Source organism: Felis catus, chromosome D2 (genome assembly GCF_018350175.1).
Source record: "Felis catus isolate Fca126 chromosome D2, F.catus_Fca126_mat1.0, whole genome shotgun sequence".
NCBI lineage: Eukaryota > Metazoa > Chordata > Mammalia > Carnivora > Felidae > Felis > Felis catus.
The window spans coordinates 86,759,737-86,780,824 of record NC_058378.1 but is presented as its reverse complement, the minus strand read 5'-3'; the positions used below and the strand labels follow the sequence as shown (position 1 = coordinate 86,780,824).

The following is a 21,088-nucleotide window of genomic DNA, read 5'->3' as shown; positions in this document are numbered from 1 at the left end:
ACTGCACCAGCCAGAAAGCGAAGGGGTGCACTCCGGACAGAAGAGGACCGCCAAGGGGGGCCCTATATCGCCGTGCAGATGGCCCACGTGCAAATCCCCGGCACGGTCCTGAACTTCCCGCACACAGCACGGCCGCACCTGCTGCCCGATGCCAGAGAGACAGTTGGGAGTCCGGGTTCTCTCAACGTAGCTATTTAAAAAAAAATTTTTTTTTAAGTTTATTTATTTATTTTGAGAGAGGCAGAGACAGTGCAAGTGGGGGAGGGGCAGAGAGAGGGAGACAGAGAATCCCAAGCAGGCTCCGCACTGTCACCTTGGAGCCCGATGTGGGGTTCAAACTCATGAAACCGTGAGATCATGACCTGAGCCGAAACCAAGAGTTGGACACTTAACCGACTGAGCCACCCAGGTGCCCCTCAACTTACCTATTTTTAAAAACCAGTACTCTAAAGAGGAAGATAACAGAACCCAGAATCTCCACAGTGTATCTACCACAACGTCCAAGATACAATCCAAAAAATTATTAAAGGAAAAATTTGTTTATACTAAATGAAAAAAAAGAACTCTGCACAGAAAAATAGAAACTATTTTTTTAATATGAAAATCCAAGGACTGAAAACACAGTATCTGAAAAAAAATTACTAGACGGTTTTCACAGCCAGTTAGAGATGACAGAAAAAGATGCATGAACTTGAAGATACCGATCTATCTTCTCTGAAGAGCAGAAAAATTACCTTTTTAAAATGTACAGAAGCTCAGTAATCTGTAGGACAATAACAAAAGGTTGGACAAATAAATAGAGACAGGAACAGAAAAATATTTGAAGAGTTAATGACCCAAATCTTTCTCAAATTTGGCAAAAAGATGTGAATTTCAAAACTGAATAAGTTCAACAAACACCTAGTAGGAAAAATATAAAGAAAACCACAGCTAAGGACCTCAGAGTCAAAGCACTGAAAAGCAAAGGTCATCTTGAAAAGCAGAGAAATCTTGAAAGTAACCAAGGCCAATGGACACAGTTCATAAAGGAGGACGAAGAGTGAGTGACCTCAGAGGCCTGAGGGCAGTGGAACTTCTTTTAAGTCCCGGATGAAACAAATTCAACCCCTATTTTTAATCAACGATATCCTTTGAGAATCAAGGCAAGGGGTGCCTGGGTGGCTCAGTCTGTTAACTGACTCTTGATTTTGGCTCAGGTCATGCTCTCACGGTTTATGGGTTCGAGCCCCGCGTTGGGCTCTGTGCTGACGGTGCGGAGCCTGCTTGGGATTCTCTACCTTTCCCTCTGTGTGCCCCTCTCCCATGCTCCCTCTCTCTCAAAATAAATAAACTTAAAAAGATTATTTACATCAAAAAAGAACTAAGGCAAGATGAAGACATTTCCAGAAACATAACAACTAAAAGTCTGCCAACAGACTGATTTTAAAAAATCTGAAGAGAAGTTCTTCAGGCTGAAGGCGAAGGATACCAGCTGTATCTTCAGGAAAGAGTGAAGAGATGTCTACCTGGAATGCTACACGGCAAGCAGATATAAAATACTTTTTTCTCTTAGTTTCTCTAAAAATACGTGACTGCTGAAAGCCGAAACTGTCAGTCTGTGTTGCAGGTTTACAACATAGGGAGAGCTCATCTGCAGGACGGGCTGAGCACAAGGAGGACCGGAGAGAGCAGGCCGGTAGGGCTACCAGGCGGTGACATCAGGCGGTGACACAGGACAGCGCTGGCTCGAAGCATGCGCGGCGTAACCCCGACAGCAACCGTGAGACGGTAAAGGCATGTTAAGAAGAATAACTAAAAAGTCAATATAGAAGTTAGAAGAGACGTCTAAGTGACACCCGGTCAACATGCAGATATCGGAACAGAAAAAAAGCATTGGGACAAACAGCAAAGAGTAAAGCGACGGCCCTCAGTCCGTTCACGTCAATGATTATATTAAATTAACCCGTCTAACCGCTTCCATTAAAAGGCAGAGACAGTCTGACTGGACGGAAGGGCCAGACCCCGCTACGTACTGCCTACCAGCCGTGCAACGGAGAGGCTGCGTGCAACGGAGAGGTTCGAAGCAAGAGAGTGGAAAAACACGTCACGCAAAGAGTAGACAGAAGAAGGTGGCCGCGGCCGCACTAGTCCGTCCTGAATGGCCAGTAAACACCTGACAAGGTTCACGTCGGAAACCACCCGGAGATGCCGCGTTTTGGGGCTCGTGGGAGCAGCCACGGCAGCACTTGGGGGAAATCACAGTTGTCACAGCATAGGTTGGAAAAGAAAGGTTGAAAACCAGTGATCTAAGCCTCCAACTCAACAGGTTAGAGAAAGAACAGCAAGTTAAACCTAAAGAAACAAAGACAGTAAAGAGCAGAAGTATGAGACGAGACGAGACGAAACAGGTGCGGAAAGGAGAACATCGTCTTCTGCTTCCTCCTCCTCGTCATTCACAGCAAGGAGAGTGAATCAAAGTGAAGGCGCCGCCCTCATACGTGTCCCTGCAGATCCACCCCAAGACCGCAGTGCTGAGCCCAAACTGCAAGTCGCCGGGACAGCTCATCGGGAGGATTCAACTTAGAGACGGTTCAAAAGGAGGGTCCTGGGTGGGGGATGGGCAGTGAGGAGGGCACCTGTTGGGAGGAGCACCGGGTGCCGCGTGGAAACCGATGTGACAGTAAAGTTCCTATTAAAAACAAAAAACAAAAAACAAAAAACACAAAACACAAATGGAGGGTCCTTGAAACAGACATCGTCCGAGAGCCGTCAGTGGCAGAGCCCTCCAGGAAAGCGAGGGGAGGGCGAGTCCGGACCCGCGGGCCCCCCGGGAGGGACAGGGTGCAGCGGGGACCGGACCGGACCGGGCCCGGGAGTTGCAGCTGTGACGCCAGCTTTCCTGAGCTGTGCGCTGGCTACAAAGCACCGCATCCTTCTTCTTTCTCCCCCCGTGTTTACACGTCACACTTTCTGCGAAGAACGCAGGTCCCCGCATAACAGCTCTTGGGAGCCGCAGGGTCTGGGGCCCCGAGGGACACAGTGGAAGCAACTGTAAATAGTAGCCAGCTGGCCCCCGCGACTCGCCTGATACGTCCACTACGAGTTCCACTAACTCAAAAAGGCAGCATTTCACAGCCAGCTTTTACGGTATTGCTTGAATACTTACCCAGCTCCACAGGTAACATTTTGATAGGATTTCTTTCTAAAAGCAAAGTTTTCAAATGCCTTTAAAATAAAACAAAAAATACATAGTTTAAAAAGCAGAAAATCAAATGACCGTCCCTAAAAGACACCGTCAAATTTCCTCCTCTACCTCCTCTCCCTGGAGTCGGCTACAGCGTGGGCACGCTCGTTTACGACGTGCCCCGCGTGTGGCCCCCGTCTCAGCATGGGCCAGGCTCCCCCGTCAGCAAACTGACGCTTGGGGCCAGGCGACTCTCGGTCAGGCGGCCCGTCCTGCGGGGCGTCCAGCTGCCTCCTTGTCTCTACCCACGACTGCCAGCGGGACCCTCCCCGAGCTGTGACAGCCGCGGAACCGAGGGCACCGCCGCCCTGCAGGGGGACGGGACTCCTGCCCGCGTCTCCTGAGGCGTGCTGTGAGGACGCCTCGCACCCTAAGGCGCTCCGCCAGCAAGTCCTCCCCGCTCGAAGTGCCGGGAGCCCGCTGCGGCGCGGCACGCTGTCCGGCTGGGGAGGGAGAATCCGTAGTCTCAGACGAGGAAGCGTGGCATCGGGGCATTTCTCCCTGCACCGGGCCCCAGACCCCTTCCTTCGTGGAACACCTAACACCCCTGCAAAATCTCTCACCAACTAGCCATGGAGAGAGAGGAGAGAAGGAGCACGAGAAAGTAACACTTTTTAGCAACACTAAAAAGTTACTGATTGAATGATAGGGAAAAAGGAGTATTTCACCTTAAATTCTATCTTCCCCCTTTTACCATACTGTGCTTCTTTGTTTTACACACGTCATTCTTTTTTTTTTTTTTAAGGTTTATTTATTTTAAGAGAGGGAGACAGAGAATCTGTCAGCGCAGAGCCCAATGTGGGGCCCAAACCACGAACTGTGAGACCATGACCTGAGCTGAAATCACGGGTCAGGCGCTCTGCTGACCGACCCCGGCGCCCCTCCCGTGGAATTCTGAAGACTCATCATACACTAGGGATCAATTTCTTTCTCTCCTTCACTTTTTAGGCACCAGCAGCTGAAAGCTGGCATAAAAAGACCACAAACGCCCCGGCTCATGTTTCCAGGCTACGGGACGGGCACCCGGGAAGAGGGCGGGACCCCTCCCCCCTCCCCCCTCCCCGCCGTATCTGTGTCACCCCGGGCTTCGCCGAGAGACGTCCGGAGAACTGTCAAGTCGGCCGTAGTATTCAATCTCCACACCTTTGCTGCAGCACACGGCCGGCCGGCCGGCCGGAGTCCCGGGCACACGGGGCTGCTGACCGTGCGGGGACGGCCGCCAGCAGTGGCTTGCCGGGGGAGGCGCGTAGGCTGACGTACAAATTTCTCTCTCTCTCTGCTAGCAAAGCTTACACATCCAGGACAATGAGCGGGGAGAACGTTAGTACTGACATTGCTTTCATTAGGCCTTTTGGAAAGTTTAAGGTTTTTAATAAGCCCGTAATTACTTAACACTTCTGATTAATATGTTTCAGCTCTTCGGCAAGCTGATCTAATTTTAATGATATAATGGGCTATAAATCACATGCAAAATTATATCTTAAACGATATTAAGCAGCTGGCTTTGACTGGCAAACCAACAAATTCCAAAATTGGAGAACTGTGTGCTTATTTTAGAAGAAAGAGCAGCGCTTTGGGAAGAGGCTTTCGTTTGTTTACACTCTGAGGAGCAAACCCTCTCCTCAACTGTGCTAATGCCACAGTCTAGGGACAGAAAGCACTAAATTATCCTCAACACAAAAGATGAGTCACCCTGGGAAGAACAAAGCCTTCCTTCCCAACCTGCCCTAACCACCAGCTCAGAAGACTCACGAGGTCGTCAGCTGGAAGGGACACGGTGGGCAGTGGGCGCGGCCCTCAGCCACCGTCACACCGCCCTGGCTGGAGCCAGGGACAGGGTTCTGTGCGTCCAGCGGCACCACCCACAGACCCCGACGACCCCAGAGCTCCAGGAAGACGGCTCCTGGCTCTGACTGCCCCCTGCTGGAGACCCCAGCTTGTCATCAGAAGTCAGCTGCTTCCTTGTGGGGCCTGAAAAGGCACAAAAGATTCACACATGTTCTCTTACCGTTACACAGACAAAACGCTCACTTCTTACAAAACACTTCAGCAAGCAGTGAGCCACCCTCCAGGCAAGTGAAGGGCCTTTACAGCCTCCCGCTCTGCTGCCTGGAGGGGCCACCACGGCCGTGTGCGGACGTGATTACTCACATAAGAACCGGGGGTCGCCCTGGGACACCTCTCTTCCTCCCATGCCCTGAGCCAACCAGAACCCCACCGGCCCTCAAGTCCACCTGGCACCCTGCCTTGTCAGCCTGGCCCAGGCCGCCGCCTCTGGCGGGGACGGCCGCGTGGCCTCCTAACTGGCCTTCCACGACCACCCTCGCCCCCCCTTACAGAGTGACCTCAAAGCCAAGTCAAACTGCAGCCCTCTCCATTCCAACCCACTGTGATTCCCAAGCTCTTTCAAAATGAAATCCAACACTGCATCCCTGGCCTGCTAGCTGGGCTGACCCTCTTTCAAGGCATTTCTTGCCCCTTCTGCCTCCTGTGCTCCTCTCTGGCCTCCCTGCCGTCCCTCACGTCCACCAGGCACACGCTCCCAGGGCCTACGCACGTGCTCTCCTCTGCCCAGGAAGCGCTGGCATTAAAGGACAGCCTACAAGGGTTACCGGGCTTTCAAAAGGGTAAGAAACACTGATCTGGAAAGACACGGGTGCTAAAGGTGACGGGGTCAGGACAGTAGGCCGAGCTCCCAGAGAGCATGGCTCCCGGGGGAGTGCCGGTGCCGGCTGACCCTTAGCTGCTGGGGAGAGCCCACGTGAGGAGGAGGGAGGGAGGCGAGGCATTTGTTCTAGAAGCGGGGGTGCTAGGAAATCCCTGGAATCAGAGCCGCAGGAATGTGGGGTTTCCAACTCTCCAAACGGAAAGCATTTCTTGTTCTTTACCAGAAACTAAAAGATATACACGAGGCCTCAGGAGCACAGAGGCCGGCTGTAGCTCCTCAGCCTTATTTCTGACCTTCAGGCAGCTTCCCATGAGGAGAGTCAGGGATGGAACCAGGTGTTGCCAAAACCTCACGGATGGCCCAGCAAAGGCACTGTGGCTGCCAGCATCCCCTACCCTAAATTATAACTACAGTCAAGTGCTTTGTTGCATCTCCTAGCTGGCTTTAAAAATAGCGTTAAAAGCTTCTAGCTGAAACCAAAATTCAACCAGGAGTACGAGCTACGCGGCAAAAGAGCGGGCACTCAGGCATCTGAAAACGTGATGGTTCTTGAAGTCTGGAAAGGCACAACTCACTTGTGAGACCCGATCCCAGAAGGAAGAGCTCTGATGCTGTTGCAGCGGAAGTCCAGCCACGCGAGGTTTGGCAGCGACTGGAAGAAGTCTGCGGGAATCTCGCAGAGGGCGTTTCTTTGAAGATGCAGTTGCTTCCAGGGAAGAGAAGAGAACGTTCTGTCAACTAAGCACGTTTTGAGCCGTGACTTAGCCAAGGCAGTTCCAGAACAAACACTAGCTTTTGCAACCACACACACCAAATTGAAAGAAAACTCACACTAACCGATCCTTACGTAGTTTAAACAGCAGACAAGAGGGAAAGAAAAGCACCAGGACCCCTCGCACACCTCGCGGGCTGGACAGGGACTCTACCACCACACGGGGCTTTTGCTACAAACACCCCTCAGACCAAACGTACTTCCCGAGTTTCAAACCCCTTTTCTCCTTTGTGGGCCCCCACACTCAGCACTTCTCAGGCTCCACGGTCACTGCCCCCGCCCTCGCGCCCTAGCACTCAGCAGCCCGCGGGCCTCTGCTCCGTGGACAGGCAGCAGGAGCGGAGTCTGGTCAGGGACCCATCCCAAGCAGATAATTAAAAGGAACCTAAAAGACAAGTGCGCCACGCTGCTCTCCGAGGCGCGGTCTCTGACGGGCAGGCGCCCAAACACGACCCCAGCCCCCACCACCTCAGCAAGGGCTCCAAGTGCCAGCCCAGCGCCATCAAGTCTCCATCAGGCGTCAGAAGGAGCAGGAAGGGAAGGCTGAAGACGGCATGTGCCGCGGGGACTCTGGTTGGGTCACGTGGGCACATATAATCCCACAGTCGGGCACAGCACGATCATGGGTGGAGAAGAACCCCCTCGATGGGGCCGTTACAGGTGGTAGGTCACACCTCCCTACCCAGGTAGCAGAGCGCAAAGTCACGAGAATGGCCGGAAGCCACGCTTCCTGGGTTCAAATCTAGATTTCAAAACCTTGTTAGCTGAGTGACTTTGAGCAAGTTCCCAAACCTCTCTGGGCTCCGGCATCCTCCCCTATGAAGTGGCTCAGGGGACCCACCTGCCAGACTACGCTAAGCGAGCGATGCGGGGTGCGCGGGAGTGCTAGGGAAGCACCAGCCACCCCCTCGGGCCACGCTGTCCCCACTCCCAACTCTGCCTCCGAGGCCGTCCTCCGAGCCCCTTCTCGGGTCACGACAGGAGCTTTACAAGCGCACAGAAAGCAAACTGTCCCGCCAGGCAAGGCACGGGCGGCTACCCTGCTGGCCGCGGGCGGTCTCGGGGACACGGGCTGGCGGTCACTCTGGCAGGGGTGTGCGCACCTCGACGCGAGGCTGCAGCGTGGGCTCCAAGCCCCCCAGGCCCGCTGTCTCAGGGCAAGCTGCTTCTAAGTGTCCGACTCCAAAACCACAGTGGCTTGAGGGAACAGCCTGGTGATTGCACCCCAGGAGCCCACCCTCCCTCCCGGGCCGGCGAGACCCGGGGAAACTGGGCCCTCCCGCGCTCCAGGACCGCATGTGGCCGTGGAAGCGGTGGACGTGCTCCCGGCGACTCCGGTGATGGCTGTTTCGCCAGCACGTGTACCCATAACCCCTCGAAGGCCACGGCGCCGAGCGGCCGCCTCCCTCAGTGATTGGTTGCCATGGCGATAACATCTCTATTCACGTCTCTGTTTTCCGAAGGGCGTAAGCAGTTATGATGCTTCTTTATTAAGCTTGAAAAGCAGGCTCCTTCTTCCTTTATGCACAGAGGTAACACAGTCTCATGGCACCATCAGGGTCCGGACTGCCAGCTGGGAGCGTGTGCCCGCGCAGAGGGCACACAGCAGCCCTGACGACCCAGGAATTCACTCCAAGAGGTGGGTGCTCGGGGAGGGAGGGCAAGGCCGGTGGCGGCCTGGGCAGCAAAACCAGGGCGTGTCACGTGCAGCAGAGGATTTAGTCCTCGAGCAGCCACTTACGATTAGGGCCTGCGGCTTTGTAAAAGCACTCCCAAAGGTCAGTCCACACCGCAACGGTGCAGCGTGTCTGGCGTGTACCATGCTGTGGACACTGCGGTCCAGGTCTTGCAATAACCCACAGCGATATGCTCACTCTCGCGTTCCAGATGGAGACGAATGAGATTTAAGGAAATTACAGGAGTACCAGGCAGCAGGAGCCCCGCTCACGTCAAAACTGTGCTCTGACCAAAGCTTGTTCTAGAAATCACGGGGGGTGAGACAGCGCTCCCTGGATTACCAGCTGGCACGGGCCTGGCGAAGACACTGGGCACAGGGCAAAGTCCACAGGTAATGTCAGCAGAGCGGGGCTGAGAAACAGTGGTCAACTGACTCGATGTTGTGTGGGGGTCTGTGGGCGCGGTGTTTTACGTGAGGTCAAGGGTGTTTTGGGCAGTGGTTTCTACCACCAGCTCTTTGGTGCTTAAGACCCTCTGAGGAGACAGGATGGCTATCACGGTCCAACTCCACGAGGTATTTGCATTGGCTCGTCCCCGTACCTCAATTTCTCACTCTGTGCTGAGCCGCACATGAGCCCCTGAGCCAACCCTCTTCTGTCTCATTCTGGAATCTCTCTCCTCAGGTGAGGCCTCCAAGTAAAAGCCACTCATGTCTACCAGGCAGAGGCACAAATGAGAAATGCCCCACTTACTTTAATGTTGGGGATTTTAAAGATCTCTTCTAAATGGTGAAGGCCACGTTGACTCAAGTCTAAAACCGATGAAAGGACGACCCCCTTGACCTCCTGGTGAACCTCTCCGGAGGGGGAGGCGGGCACGCTGCTAACTTGGCCGGCACCGCGCTCTGGATCAGCCGCCCCAGGGGGCAGCTCGGAGGGGGCGCTTCCGTCCATCTGCCAGCCGTCGGGGGGCCACTGCTCATCCTGCGCGCTCTGGAGTCACCTGGAGACACAGAGGGAGACACGGCCACAGCTAGGTCACTGCCACACTCACCCAGGTGGCACAGGGTGGTTATGGGGCAGATCTGCGACAGTGTCACTTGCTTACAAAATCACCATTTTTCATAAACGGTATCATAAATTTGACACTCAAGTTCGAAGGAAGGAAGAAAGCAGGAAGTCAAGAAGGTTCTGATTAAACGTATGAGCCTCACTTCGCAGTACAGAGTTCCAAGATTCCACTTTCAGCTCCTGGAAGACACAATGACCCAAAACAAGAATGGCTATATTAGGGATGAAAACGTCAGAAGGTTTCGGCCTGTAAGCCAATACGTTCCTCCCGTAAACGTGGTGTGGATGGATCCCCCGTCCACACTGCGTACTCCTGCTGAGGTTCTGAGCTCTCCCCCGCCCCCCATCTCCCCCACCGGGTACCAACCTCCCCGAGCCCAGGAATCCTGCCCGTTCGGCTCAGGGAGCAGCGCTGGGTCTGGGGAACACAAAGTTAGGTGCTGGGAAAATCTGTCAAAAAAGAATCTTCACTTTTAGTTGTTCAACAATATTCCCAAAGGAGTTTAAGAACTGCTGCTCACCAGCACCTCTTCTGGGGAAGCACACTTCCACGTGTAATTTCTAACTTTTTTTTAAATGTTTATTTATTTTTGAGACAGAGCGTGAGCAGGGGAGGGGCAGAGAGAGAGGGAGACACAGACTCCGAAGAGGGCTCCAGGCTCTGAGCTGTCAGCACAGAGCCCGACATGGCGTTCAAACCCACGAACCGGGAGATCATGACGCGAGCACAAGTCAGACGCTAAACCGACTGAGCCACCCAGGTGCCCCTCCCCGTGTAATTTCTAAACAACGGATCCAGCGGTAATAACACACATTGGAATGCTAATGGGCTCACACGCGATCCCTGGTTAACGCTCCACTTGGCTGGTACACCAGCGCACACACATACTTCCTTCCCGTGCTTGTGCTGAGGAGTGCGAGGCTTGGGATAGTTAAGGAGCTGCCCAAAGGCTGAGCCATGAATGAGAGAGGGCGACCCACGGACACCCCGGGCCTTCCCTCATGGATCCTCTCCTGGGAATCAGCACCGTGAAGGCTGCTTCAACCTCCTACAATCCTCCTGAGGGGAAAAAAATCTCAAAACGAGAGCGAAACAACAGGACCTGAAAATGGGTAGAGCGGACTCCTGGGGGGGCGGAGGCTGCGCCACGTCCCCACCATGCCTGCCTCAGTTTCCCCATCTGCACCAGACCTGGTTGGGCGGACCCGTTAGTCCTCAAGTTCCAGGCCTGGGGTGCACAGCCTTTCTCGGGGCAGCCGGACAGGGCACAGTGGGCCAAGGGGGCACCGCCTTCCTTCTGCTGCCTGCGCCCATCTCACCCGTGGCGCCCTCCCACCCCAGCCTCACCTATGGCGCCCTCCCACCAGGCACCTCCCCCCCTCACCTGCAGCGAACCCCCACCCCCACCCCACCCCCCTCACCTGCAGCGCCCTTCCCCTGCACCCTCTCCTCACCTGCGACAGTTCCCCTGTCCCCCCATCTCACCTGCGGAGCCCTCCCCCACCCCCCACCTTACCTGCAGCGCCCTCCCCCCCCCCGCCCCCTGCCTCACCTGCAGCGACCCCGCACCCCACCTCACCTGCGGTGCCCTGCCCCCCTACCCCCCCCACGCCTCACCTATGGCGCCCTCCCACCAGGCACCCCCGCCTCACCTGCGACACTTCCCCTTGTCCCCCCATCTCACCCGCGGCGCCCTCCCACCCCGCTCTCACCTGTGGCACCTCCCCTGCCTCCCCCCACCTCACCTGCGGCGCCCTCCCCCGCCTCGCCCCCTGCCTCACCTGCAGCGACCCCCCGCCCCCATCCCACCCCACCCCGCCTCACCTGCGGCGCCCCTCTCCGCGAGCAGGAGCTCGCTGGCACGCGGGGAACCGAGAGCGGTGCAGCCCAACCACGCAGGCCTCCAGGCCCACGCGGTCGCCATGGAGACGCCCTACGGGGTCCCGGAGGGGCCAAGCCGCGGAGCACGCGCAGCCGCGGGGAGGGCGGTGCGCCTGCGCCAGCCGCGGAGGCGCGTCCCAGCGCGCGTAGGCTGCGGGCTGCGGTCCGCGGTCTCTTCCGCGCAGCAGGCGGTGGCGCCCACGGGGGACACGTGTGCCTTAGTCCGGAGAGTCGGATGCGCGAGGAGGACCCTTGCGGCCGCGAGAGCCAGCAGAGCCTGGGCGGGGCGCGCTCCACTCCGCCCAGCGGCCTCCAGGGCCCGCGAACCCTCCCGGGGTCCTGACCTCGCTTCTGCCCCGCGCCCGCCTGGCTCCTCCGAGGGTCCCGGGATCGCCGCCGTCACGCGGACACCACCACCGGGGGAGCACGGAGCCCCGCGTGGGCCGGGGCCAAGCAGGACTCCCTCTGCCGCCGGACGCCCAGGCAGACGCAGGACCCCCGGGGGCGCCGTTGCGGGGATCGAGGGGGCGGACCTTCCGCGCCGCGGAGCTGGCTGGACGGCCTCCGAAGGCTGTTAGTCCACGGCTGTGCTGGAGCAGGCGGCGCCGAGGGGAAGCTGCCGGGGACAGGGGGCGTGGGCACAAGCAGGAAGCCGGGAGGACGGACCGGCCCTGGCGACGTCCTGCAGAAGAAGTTGGCACCGTCCATCGCAGGACCGCACACCTGCCTCCCACCAGCGAGGTGAGCTAGCAGGTGTGCAATAGCGGATGGGCCGCAGCCACACCTGGGGCCCCGCCCGGACCGCCCACGTGTGAAAACCGGACCGCTGCGGCTTCACCCTCCGTCCGCCAAACCTCAGCGAGATGCCTCTTGTGATCCAGTTAGCAAACCCCGTGGGAAAGGGGTTGGGAGGGGGGGAGGAGGGATGGTAGTTAAGGCTAACTTAGCTGACACGTCACAAAGCCACCACAGTACCTGAAACTAAATTGGGGACACTGTTAGAAGGGCTGCCAAAAGTATCATCTACAAAGGCCCCTGAAGAGCTTTACACGGATTCTAAGATAAGATCCACCTTGCTGTGAAAGATCACTCTCGGTTTCCGCTACAGAAAGGGCAGGCTAGGTCGTTATGACCAACCCTTCCGCAGCAAGGGAGTGAAGCATTCCAGAAAGGTGAACTTTTCCCCCAGTGAACATCTTTCTATTTGGAAGAGGTATTAGAAAGTTCCGCTACTGGGGCATCTGGGTGCTTCAGTTGAGCATCCAACTTCGGCTCAGGTCATGATGGTGAGTTCCAGCCCCACATCGGCTCACTGCTATCAGCAGAGCCTGCCTCAGAGTCTCTGTCCCTCCCTCTGCCCCTCCCCCGCTTGCACTCTGTCAAAGATAAAACATTACAAAAATTATAAAAAAACAAAAACCTCAGCTTCTGAGCAAAGCTCCCAAGAGACCAAAGACCCAAGGGATTAAGTTATTATTCTGACATCCCTGCAGAGACAGAGGGTCTAGTAAACCCCCAGGTTTTGGGTTGGGGCTCCGTAATGCCTTACTCTAGGACAAGAGTGACCTGGAGGAATGCCAAACCTCATGGGGCCTGAAGCTCAGCCTCAGACCGCAGCTGTGTGAGCGGGATGCTGTGTTTTTGGCTCCCAGCCAGAAGTGGAGGTCAATCCTTTCCAGAGAAGGAAGAAAATACCGTCTTAGGTCTCCAGTTACCTTCATGGTTTTAAAATGTGTAACATACGGGGCACCTGGGTGGCTCGGTCGGCTCAGGTCATGATTTCACGGTTTGTGGGTTTGAGCCCTGTGTGGGGCTCTGCACTGACAGTGAGGAGCCTGCTTGGGATTCTCTCTCTCCCTCTCTCTCTCTCTCTCTGCCCGTCTCCCCCAGATGAATAAATAAACATTAAAACGTAGAAATAAAGTGTGTAATGTTAGTCACACACCAGGCAGCATGAACACATGATCAAATCCAAGAAAAACAGGAGAAAAAAGAAACTGACCTGTGGGTGGTCCAGATAATGAAATTTGCAAGAATACAGTTTGGTAAGGCTTAATATGTTCAAAGAAATAATGATATTGGAAATTACAGCCAGGAATCAAATTGGAATTCTGGATCTGAAAAAATACAATAATAGCTTAGAGCTGAAGAGGGTGTTGGTGAAGCAGAAAGTAGGTTAGAAGACCACATCCATCAACAGGCAGGGGGAGTAGGGTCGGCACAGGGGATTCCACGAGCAAGTCTAACACACGGAGACTCTGGCCAACTCAGCACCTCCGTCCTGCCCTCGGAGTGCCTCCTCTCCTGCCCTGAATACTTTTCTGTGTGGTTACAGGGGCTCTTGCAGGAGGCTTGGAAATGGAGGAAGACGGGCTATTAGTTTCTGGAGGCACACGCGACGCTAAGGGCAGGTGAGAGGTTCAGAGCAGATTCCCAGATGACCCACCGTGGCAGGACGGGCATAGTGTGGCGGTTACAGACGTGCCTGTCGGAAAGTGTATGAAAAGTCTTTCTTCTGATCTCACTCTTGAATGAGGGTTAACTGGTATAGCACTCCTCGTTGGCAGTTATTTCGAGTCAGAATTTTAAAGACACGACTCTCCGGAAGCTCTTGCTGCTGACGAGAAGCTTGCTGTCCATTGAATTGCCATTTCTGTGAGGGAAATCTGTCTTTCCTTACTGTGTCCTTAATGTCCTGACATTTCACTATGATAATTGTCAAGTGTGGGTTGTTTCAGTGACGCTGCTTGGCACTTGGTGTGTCCTTCCTGTCTGAGAACAGAAAGGATCTTCGATCCTGGACATTCCAGGCATTTTGTCTTCCCGTAAATGTGGCCTGTGGTCTGTACCCCGACCTCGATTCTCTTATTCTGGGTCTCCTGTGAGGGGATAGATTGAAACCAGTCAGTCGTTCTCCATGTCTCAAAACTGCTTTTCTTAATTTTTACCTGTGCTCTCCACCAGGAAATCTGTCTCCACTGGTGCCCACTTAGACTTTGTATCATGTACTTAGATGGTTATTTTTTTATGACTTCATGTCTCATTTCTAATTTTCTTTGTTCTACTGTTCTTATTTTGTTTTTCCAGTTCTTGTTTTATAATCTCTTCCAAGTTTTTGTGGATGTTTTCTCTTTATCCAATGTGAGAATCCTAAACATGGTTATTTTAAAATCTCTATTTTAATTTTTAGGTTGCTGTATTGTTTTCATTTCATCTGGGATGAATTCATCTGCTGGTTGCTGATCTTGTTATCTTTCTTCTTAGAGTAACGTGCTTTGGAATCGAGGCTGGCAGGCTCGTCATAGACAAGGGGCTTGTGTTCTGTGTTCTCTGTCTGCTCACCTGTCTATGTTTCTCCGTCCTGCAGGTGCCTCCACACAGCCTTTTGGGGCTCTGCAGCGCTGATGTGTGTTACACTGGGTGCTCGGGGCTCTCGTGCAGCCACCCCCTGAGAAGTGCAGAAGTGTCCAAGTCCATCCTCTGGGGGATCCTCAGGTAACTGTTGCAGAGGTGATTTTCTTTCTCAACTTCCTGTCGTAGAGGTGGGAGACTTGCCCTGGGTCCAGTTTTAGGTGATGCTCTTGGCTGTTGTTCCCCCACTCCCTTTGGGCAGTTTTAGACTCTTCGACCCTCAGGGACTGCATTTCCCAGCCACTTGCCTGTTTCTGGACCCAGAGCCCCGCAGGTCCAAGGTGTCTATCCTGCACGCTGTTCTGTGTCTTCCTTCCGCCTTTGGTCTGTGGAAGGGTTAGGGTTTTTAATGCTTTCTTTTTAAACATCTCTGTCGTGGCCGTGGATGGAGGGAACGGTGGAAGGGTCTGTGCGCGCAAACCGAGGGCGCCTGCTTCCCCAGAGAAAGTGTTTTATGCACAATGGACAATAAGAGCATTTTGTTCTGTTTTAATTTTTCCTGTTTAATTTCTTGGTATGAAGAGGCTGTAAGTTATGTTTGGTAGATTCCTGGTAACTAACATCCTTCTGTATCCAAAGAAAAGCAAAATAAAAAATATGTGTTTTTTAAATGTTTATTCATTTTTGAGAGAGAGACAGAGTGCAAGTGGAGGCAGGGCAGAGAGAGAGGGAGGCACAGAATCCGAAGCAGGTTCCAGGCTCTGAACTGTCAGCACAGAGCCCAATGCAGGGCCTGAACCCACGAACTGCGAGATCATGACCTGAGCCGAGGCCGGACGCTTAATCGACTGAGCCACCCAGGCGCCCCCAAGACAAAATATTTTTAAAACTTGCAATCTACTTTCTAGAAAGTTTAAAAAAAAAGAGAGAATAAGCATTTCTAGGTAAGCTTCACAGACTTCAGAACGGCTGGGAGTTATTTTCTGGAAAACGTTCCAGATGCTTCTGAGCAGCTGGCGCCATCTCTGCTCTGCCGGCCGCGCCGAGTTCTAAATGCGGCGGTTGAAACATATCCTTCCTCAGAAGGCAGTGAGGCCGCAGAGGGAAGACGACCTTGGTTTTCACGGGTGCCACCCGCCACTGAGAGTGCACGAGGCGTGGGCAGCGGGACTGCCTCAGGAAGGCAGGAGGACCACGCGGGAATGCTGGTTCTCTGGCGTCTTGGGAGGAGCGTGGGATGACTCCTCAGTGAATGCTCCAGGTGAGCCTGGGGGTGAGCTCGCCTTTGAGATTTGGGGACAAACAGTTGAGCCCCATAGACGGCCCCCACCGGCTCCATGGCCCATGGGCACCGGTCACCCTCCCCCAGGCTCCTGTGAGCTCCGGCTCTTGGTGGGGGGTCAGGGTGCAGTGGGGAGGGAGGGGGGGCTGGCTCTGCACGGCCCTCTGTCTCTGCCCTCCCTCTCCTACCCGGCATCGACCCACTCTTAAAACCCAGGCGTCCGCAGGGTCCTCACGCAAAGCCCTCATGAGAACAGCAGGACTTTCCGCATGGCTGGGGACAAGGGTTCATATCCCGGCAGAGCGGCAGCCCCCCTGTGGGGCAGTCCAGACGCGGTCCCTGCCCCACCCCCCACAATCTTCCTGAGTCCCGGCGCTCCCCTCTTCCTTTTCCACTCTGGGGATGAAGCAGATTCCTCCCCAGATGTCTCCTAGACAGCGGGCTTTGAGTCACTCTCTTGTCCCCTGGCGAGGTCCTTCACTTCCTGCGAGCCCATCAGTGCCATGAAAGCGTGGATTATGTGGGACCTTGCCGTTGTGTCGCTTGGGGGCCCCTCGGGGTATCAGCACGGAGGCTGTGCCCGAGAGCGGCACACAGCGCCCCGTGGCACGAGGGAGCCCAGTCAGACTTGAATGAACGAGTGAGGAAATGCAGGTGCATCCTGTCTTTCCAGCTGGCGTGTGGTTCCACGCCCACAGCACGTGGCCACGTGGCCGGGATTTCTGATAAGCGGAGCCCATGCTGCCCCTGGAGAGAAATCAGTCCTGTAACACGACGCGGCCCTTACGGAACGGACGGTGCGCAGAGGGCAGGCGTCTCCGGGGCACAAAAGGGAGCCTAACACAGGAAGCGCTTTGCTTTCAGCCTCAGACGGAAGGCTCTCGCTCGCACGGACTCACCTGTGACCTGAGCACTTCCAGGCCGTGTCTGCTGGGCTTTCGTCGCCTTGGCATTCATGCCCAACAGGGTGAAAACGGTTTGCCTTAACTCCGTTTCCGTCGTATCTGTTTCCCGTGGCTGCCGTAGAAATCCGTCAGAGCCTTGGTGGCCTGCGACAGACGCGTTTCTCCTACAGCTCGGGAGCTCACAAGTCTGGCTGGCTTTCCCTGGGTGACATGAGGTGTCTACAGGACTGCTTCCTGCCGGGGCTCTGGGCGAGGATCTGTTTCCTTGTCTTCTCCAGCTTCTCGAGTCACCTGCGTCCCTTGGCTCACGGCCCCTGCCTCGTGTCCTCACTCCACTGTCACACCTCCATCTCCGACTCTGACCCTCCCGCTCCCTCTCCCGCGGAGCCTGTGATGCCGTTGGCCCATCAGATAATTCAGGATCATCTCCCCCCCAGCATCTGTCACTCACCACGTGTATGACGTCCCTTTGGTCCTGTATGTACCATACTCACAGGTTTTGGGGGTAAGGTTGTGGACGTTTTGGGGCCACCATGCCGTCCCCACAGTGAGCATATCTCCTGGAAAGGAACTGTCTTCACTGGAGAAAATGTGGCGACGAGCTGATGTGGAGGCTCACAACCTGTGGCCGTGGGTACTGGCCTGTGACGGCAGCGAGCGTGAGGCCCGGGCCGGCCAGCGACGGCCCCGCTCAGTCCGCACGGTCCAGAGAAGCCGGGGATGGAAACCAAGAAGCCAGGGGCAGGCGCTGCGGCACCAGTCATGACACCAGGCCCGTCTGCAGACCCGGGCCCAGCGGTGGACCCACAGCGCCCTCTGAGGAAGAGGGCTGCCCCAGCCCAGCACCAGCGGTGACCCCCGCTACTCCCCCCGGGTGCCATGACCACGGGCGCTGGGACGTTTCGAGAACTGGGGAATGTGGGCTGGGTCCATATTCCTACCTAAGGGGGGGGGTGCTGAGGTGTCACCATGGCAGCTGTTTGAGTGCCTCACGTAGAGGTGAGGTAAGAGAGATGTCCTGGCCCAGCTGTGTGTGGTGGGCATGCGGGGTCCACAGCCCACCCCCAAGGCCGTTCTCCCAGCCCCGGACCGATCGCTAGAACAGATGTACGGCGGCCAGCCTCACCTCGGTACTAACCACACTGGTTTATTTTCTGTATGTTCGTGTTGTGGTCTCTGGGGCCTTGCTGGCTGGGCAGAGACGCCACCCCCAGACTGGGGGAGGCAGGGGACGGGCGTGCACGTGGGGCGTGTGAGGGGCCAAATCGTGTCTCTCTGAAACCCATGCGTTGAAGTCCTGGTCCCAGCACCTGAGGGGTGGCCCTGACCCATTCTGACGGGCGTCCTTGTGAGAAGAGAGGACACGAGGACACAGACACGCACGGGGACGACCCCGTGGGGACATGGGGAGGGCCGGCTGGCTACACGCTGAGGACTGCAGAGCGAGGCCTCGGGAGGAACCGGGCTCGTGGACACCTGATCCTGGACCTCCGGCCTCCAGAAGCGGGAGGGAATTAGCCTCTGTTGTTTCAGCCGCCCCTTCTGTGGGATCTGTGGTCGCGGCTTCAGGGGGCTAATGGGCGGGGTGCCGGTGGCAGGGTTGGCTCACGGGGCTCCTGCTGGCGCTTCAGAACTTTTATATGTTCCACGTGTCACGTGTCCCAGAGCAAATGAGCTACGGGACGAGCACCTGCTGCCCAACTGCTGTGGGGGGCACGGGGTCCTAACCCACCCCTGCTCACGCCCGGGCCTGGGTGGGTCCTTCCGACCCTGTCACTCACTCGTAAAATGCGGTGGTCACGACGGGGATCTTGTATGATGGTGTGAGGTCTGAATGCAGCTTGTGGTAAGACAGCAGCGTGGTGCCCGACGGGCCAGCAAACGCCGGGTGCTCGTCTCCGTGACGCCGGGCGGGGGTCGTTACCCGATTCCACACGGAGAAGCGAAGGTGCAGGGTGGCGACTGGGGGCCGGAGACGCCCCCGGGAAAATGGAGGACCTGGATTCACGCCCGGCTCTGGACCCGCCCCTCCTTCCAGGAGCATCTGAGGGGAGCATGAGAAGGTGGGGGGTCCTCTCCCACAGCCACACTCTAAAGCAGAAGTGATTTCTCCACAGGGGGCCTTTCTGGAAGCCCAGAAGCAGCAGGCTCACACTCTTAGGTGGACTTAGCCAGTAGCCACGACACCGCCGGCCCCCGGCCCGGGTCTGATGTCCGGCCCCTGGCGCCCAGGTCCTGGGCCAGATCTGAGCTGAGCGTCCACACGGACCCAGCCTCTGGGCTACAGGGCCCAGCCCCTGCCCGCGGATGTCGGCCGCATGGCCAGAGGGGTGCCCACGGGCCCCTGCAGAAGCTGACACACAGCCTGACCTGGGCAGCAGGACCGTGTGGCCTCTCCCAGGGAGGGGACGATGGCACACAGCCCGGTGTGGATAATCTGGGGCTCCCGTGCCAGCTTGTGCTGGGTGTCCCCAGCCAGGACAGGCGTGGCTCTTCTCTGACCGGCCAGACAGAACTTTCCCAGTCAGGCCTGAAGAAGCCTGATTTCTTTCTTGCTTGATTTATTAATTTTTTTAATGTTTGTTTATTTTTGAGAGAGAGAAACAGTGTAAGCAGGGAAGGGGCAGAGAGAAGGAGATAGAACATGAGCAGGGGAGGGGCAGAGAGAGGGAAACACAGAGTCCGAAGCAAGCTCCAGGCTGCAGGCTCCGAGCTGTCAGCACAGAGCCCGACGCGGGGCTCGAACCCACGGACTGTGAGATCATGAGCCAAAGTTGGACGCTTAACTGACCGAGTCACCCAGGCGCCCCATGAAGAAGGCTGATTTCTACTGCAAAGTCTTTGCTTCAAAACCAGGTGAGGCAGCCAGGGTGCTCACAAGCCGATGTCGAAGCAAATGAGCAAACCTTTCTAAAATTTTAGAGAGAAAAGAAGGGCTTTATCGGAGCCCAAGTTAGGCCCAGCTGCCCGAATACACGACTTTCACGAGGAGGGACTGCTCCGGAGGGGCCTTTGGGGCAGTGTCATATGTGTTTGCACATAAAGAATTACAAATCATCACGACCGGGGACAGTGTGGAAGGTTAGAGACTTTATCTTCTGTTTCTAGTCTGTGCAAGGCTGTGGGACTTTAATTGCATGGGGAGCAGGGAGGTTTTCTCTTTTTCTTATCTGTCTGTTCAGAATGCTCCTTTTTGCTTAAGTTTCTAACGGAACAGATGTACGGTGTGTGTGGGGGCAGAAGTAGCCCCGTGCTTTGAGGTTTTGCCAAGTCATTCTGACCCCGTAAATGTTGAAGTACAGCTTCCCTGGGCGCCCAGGAGCAGGGCCCACAGGCACGAAAAGATGAAACCTCCCTTTATTTTGTCACCTCTTTTGAAGAGAGGATTGAGGACAATGCAGAGAATCGGCCCTTTTCCCTGAAGATTTCAGGAGTGTTTGCACAGAACTTCATCAGAAGCGGTGGGGGAAGGATTCTCCCCCAAATCTCTCCACCCTGTGTGGTCCTCATCCTCAACAAGCCGCTGGGGCCACCTTGAGGTTCAGTTTTACTTAAAGGCAGCACTGAGTGCTGTGGCCGTGGAGGGTGGCTTGGTGTCACAGCCCCTGCCTGGGGACAGAGACTGGCCTGGCCCTCTGGGGCAACTAGCTCTGGGCTCAGAGGGAAGGTGGGCTGGTGACGGCCGCTTATCCACTTGCTACGGAGGGACGTGCCCCCCAGAAAACGTGCAGTCGTCAAACATAAAGGTCCCTGAATCCCGCACGCGCCCGAGAAACAAGACGTGGACCCATCAGTTTAGGTCCGTGGTTCCTTGTGGGTGGGCAGCACGGGACAGAGTGATGAGGCGGGTGGCCCCTCACCACCTGACAAGCCCGTGTGCCTGGGGCACGTTTGCAGGAAGTCCGGCGAGGACACGGGCTCTGCCTTCCGGGAGACCTGCGTTTACCTGCCTCACCCACACCCGCCTTGGACGCCCCACGAGCCAAGTCTGGGACCCGGGGCTGATGGCTCGCCATGCTTCCATGGGGTCCAGCATCAGATCAGTGTGGGCTGCGGACGGACCCCGGCAGCCAGGTGGAGGGTGAGGGAGGCCATGTGGAGAGAGCCGCACGCGGGCACCTGCTACGTTGTGCCCCTTCGCGTTGTTAACGGTCGAGTGGTTCAAAGTATACTGGACAGATCTAATTCAGGGCAAGGGAATTTTTTAAAGGAGATTTTTTATTTAAGTTTATTTATTTTGAGAAAGAGCGAGCATGCA

The 21,088-nt window shown here is 56.0% G+C and overlaps 2 protein-coding genes across 24 annotated transcripts in view; one reads left to right on the top strand and one right to left on the bottom strand.

Moving 5' to 3' along the window:
* LRRC27 (leucine rich repeat containing 27) overlaps window positions 1–11,523 on the bottom strand; it is a 36,168-nt gene extending 24,645 nt beyond the window's left edge. For 13 of the 23 annotated variants that reach the window (XM_045040890.1, XM_045040892.1, XM_045040878.1 and 10 more), the window contains exons 1-6: window positions 11,236–11,523; window positions 9,778–10,470; window positions 9,448–9,590; window positions 9,093–9,342; window positions 6,467–6,597; window positions 3,146–3,204 (exon numbers count right to left, since the gene is read on the bottom strand). In XM_045040890.1, coding sequence (XP_044896825.1) covers window positions 3,146–3,204; window positions 6,467–6,597; window positions 9,093–9,293 — 391 coding nt within the window. In that variant the 5' untranslated portion in view covers window positions 9,294–9,342; window positions 9,448–9,590; window positions 9,778–10,470; window positions 11,236–11,523. The other 10 variants (XM_019814024.3, XM_023241143.2, XM_045040884.1 and 7 more) reach the window with 9 other exon arrangements.
* LOC123380782 (collagen alpha-1(I) chain-like) lies at window positions 11,334–15,314 on the top strand. The gene is made up of 3 exons (XM_045039991.1): window positions 11,334–11,438; window positions 11,515–12,033; window positions 14,660–15,314. Exons 1-3 carry the CDS (start codon window positions 11,334–11,336, stop codon window positions 14,789–14,791), a joined length of 756 nt encoding a protein of 251 aa, XP_044895926.1. The 3' UTR covers window positions 14,792–15,314.
* Window positions 15,315–21,088: the final 5,774 nt, after the last annotated feature.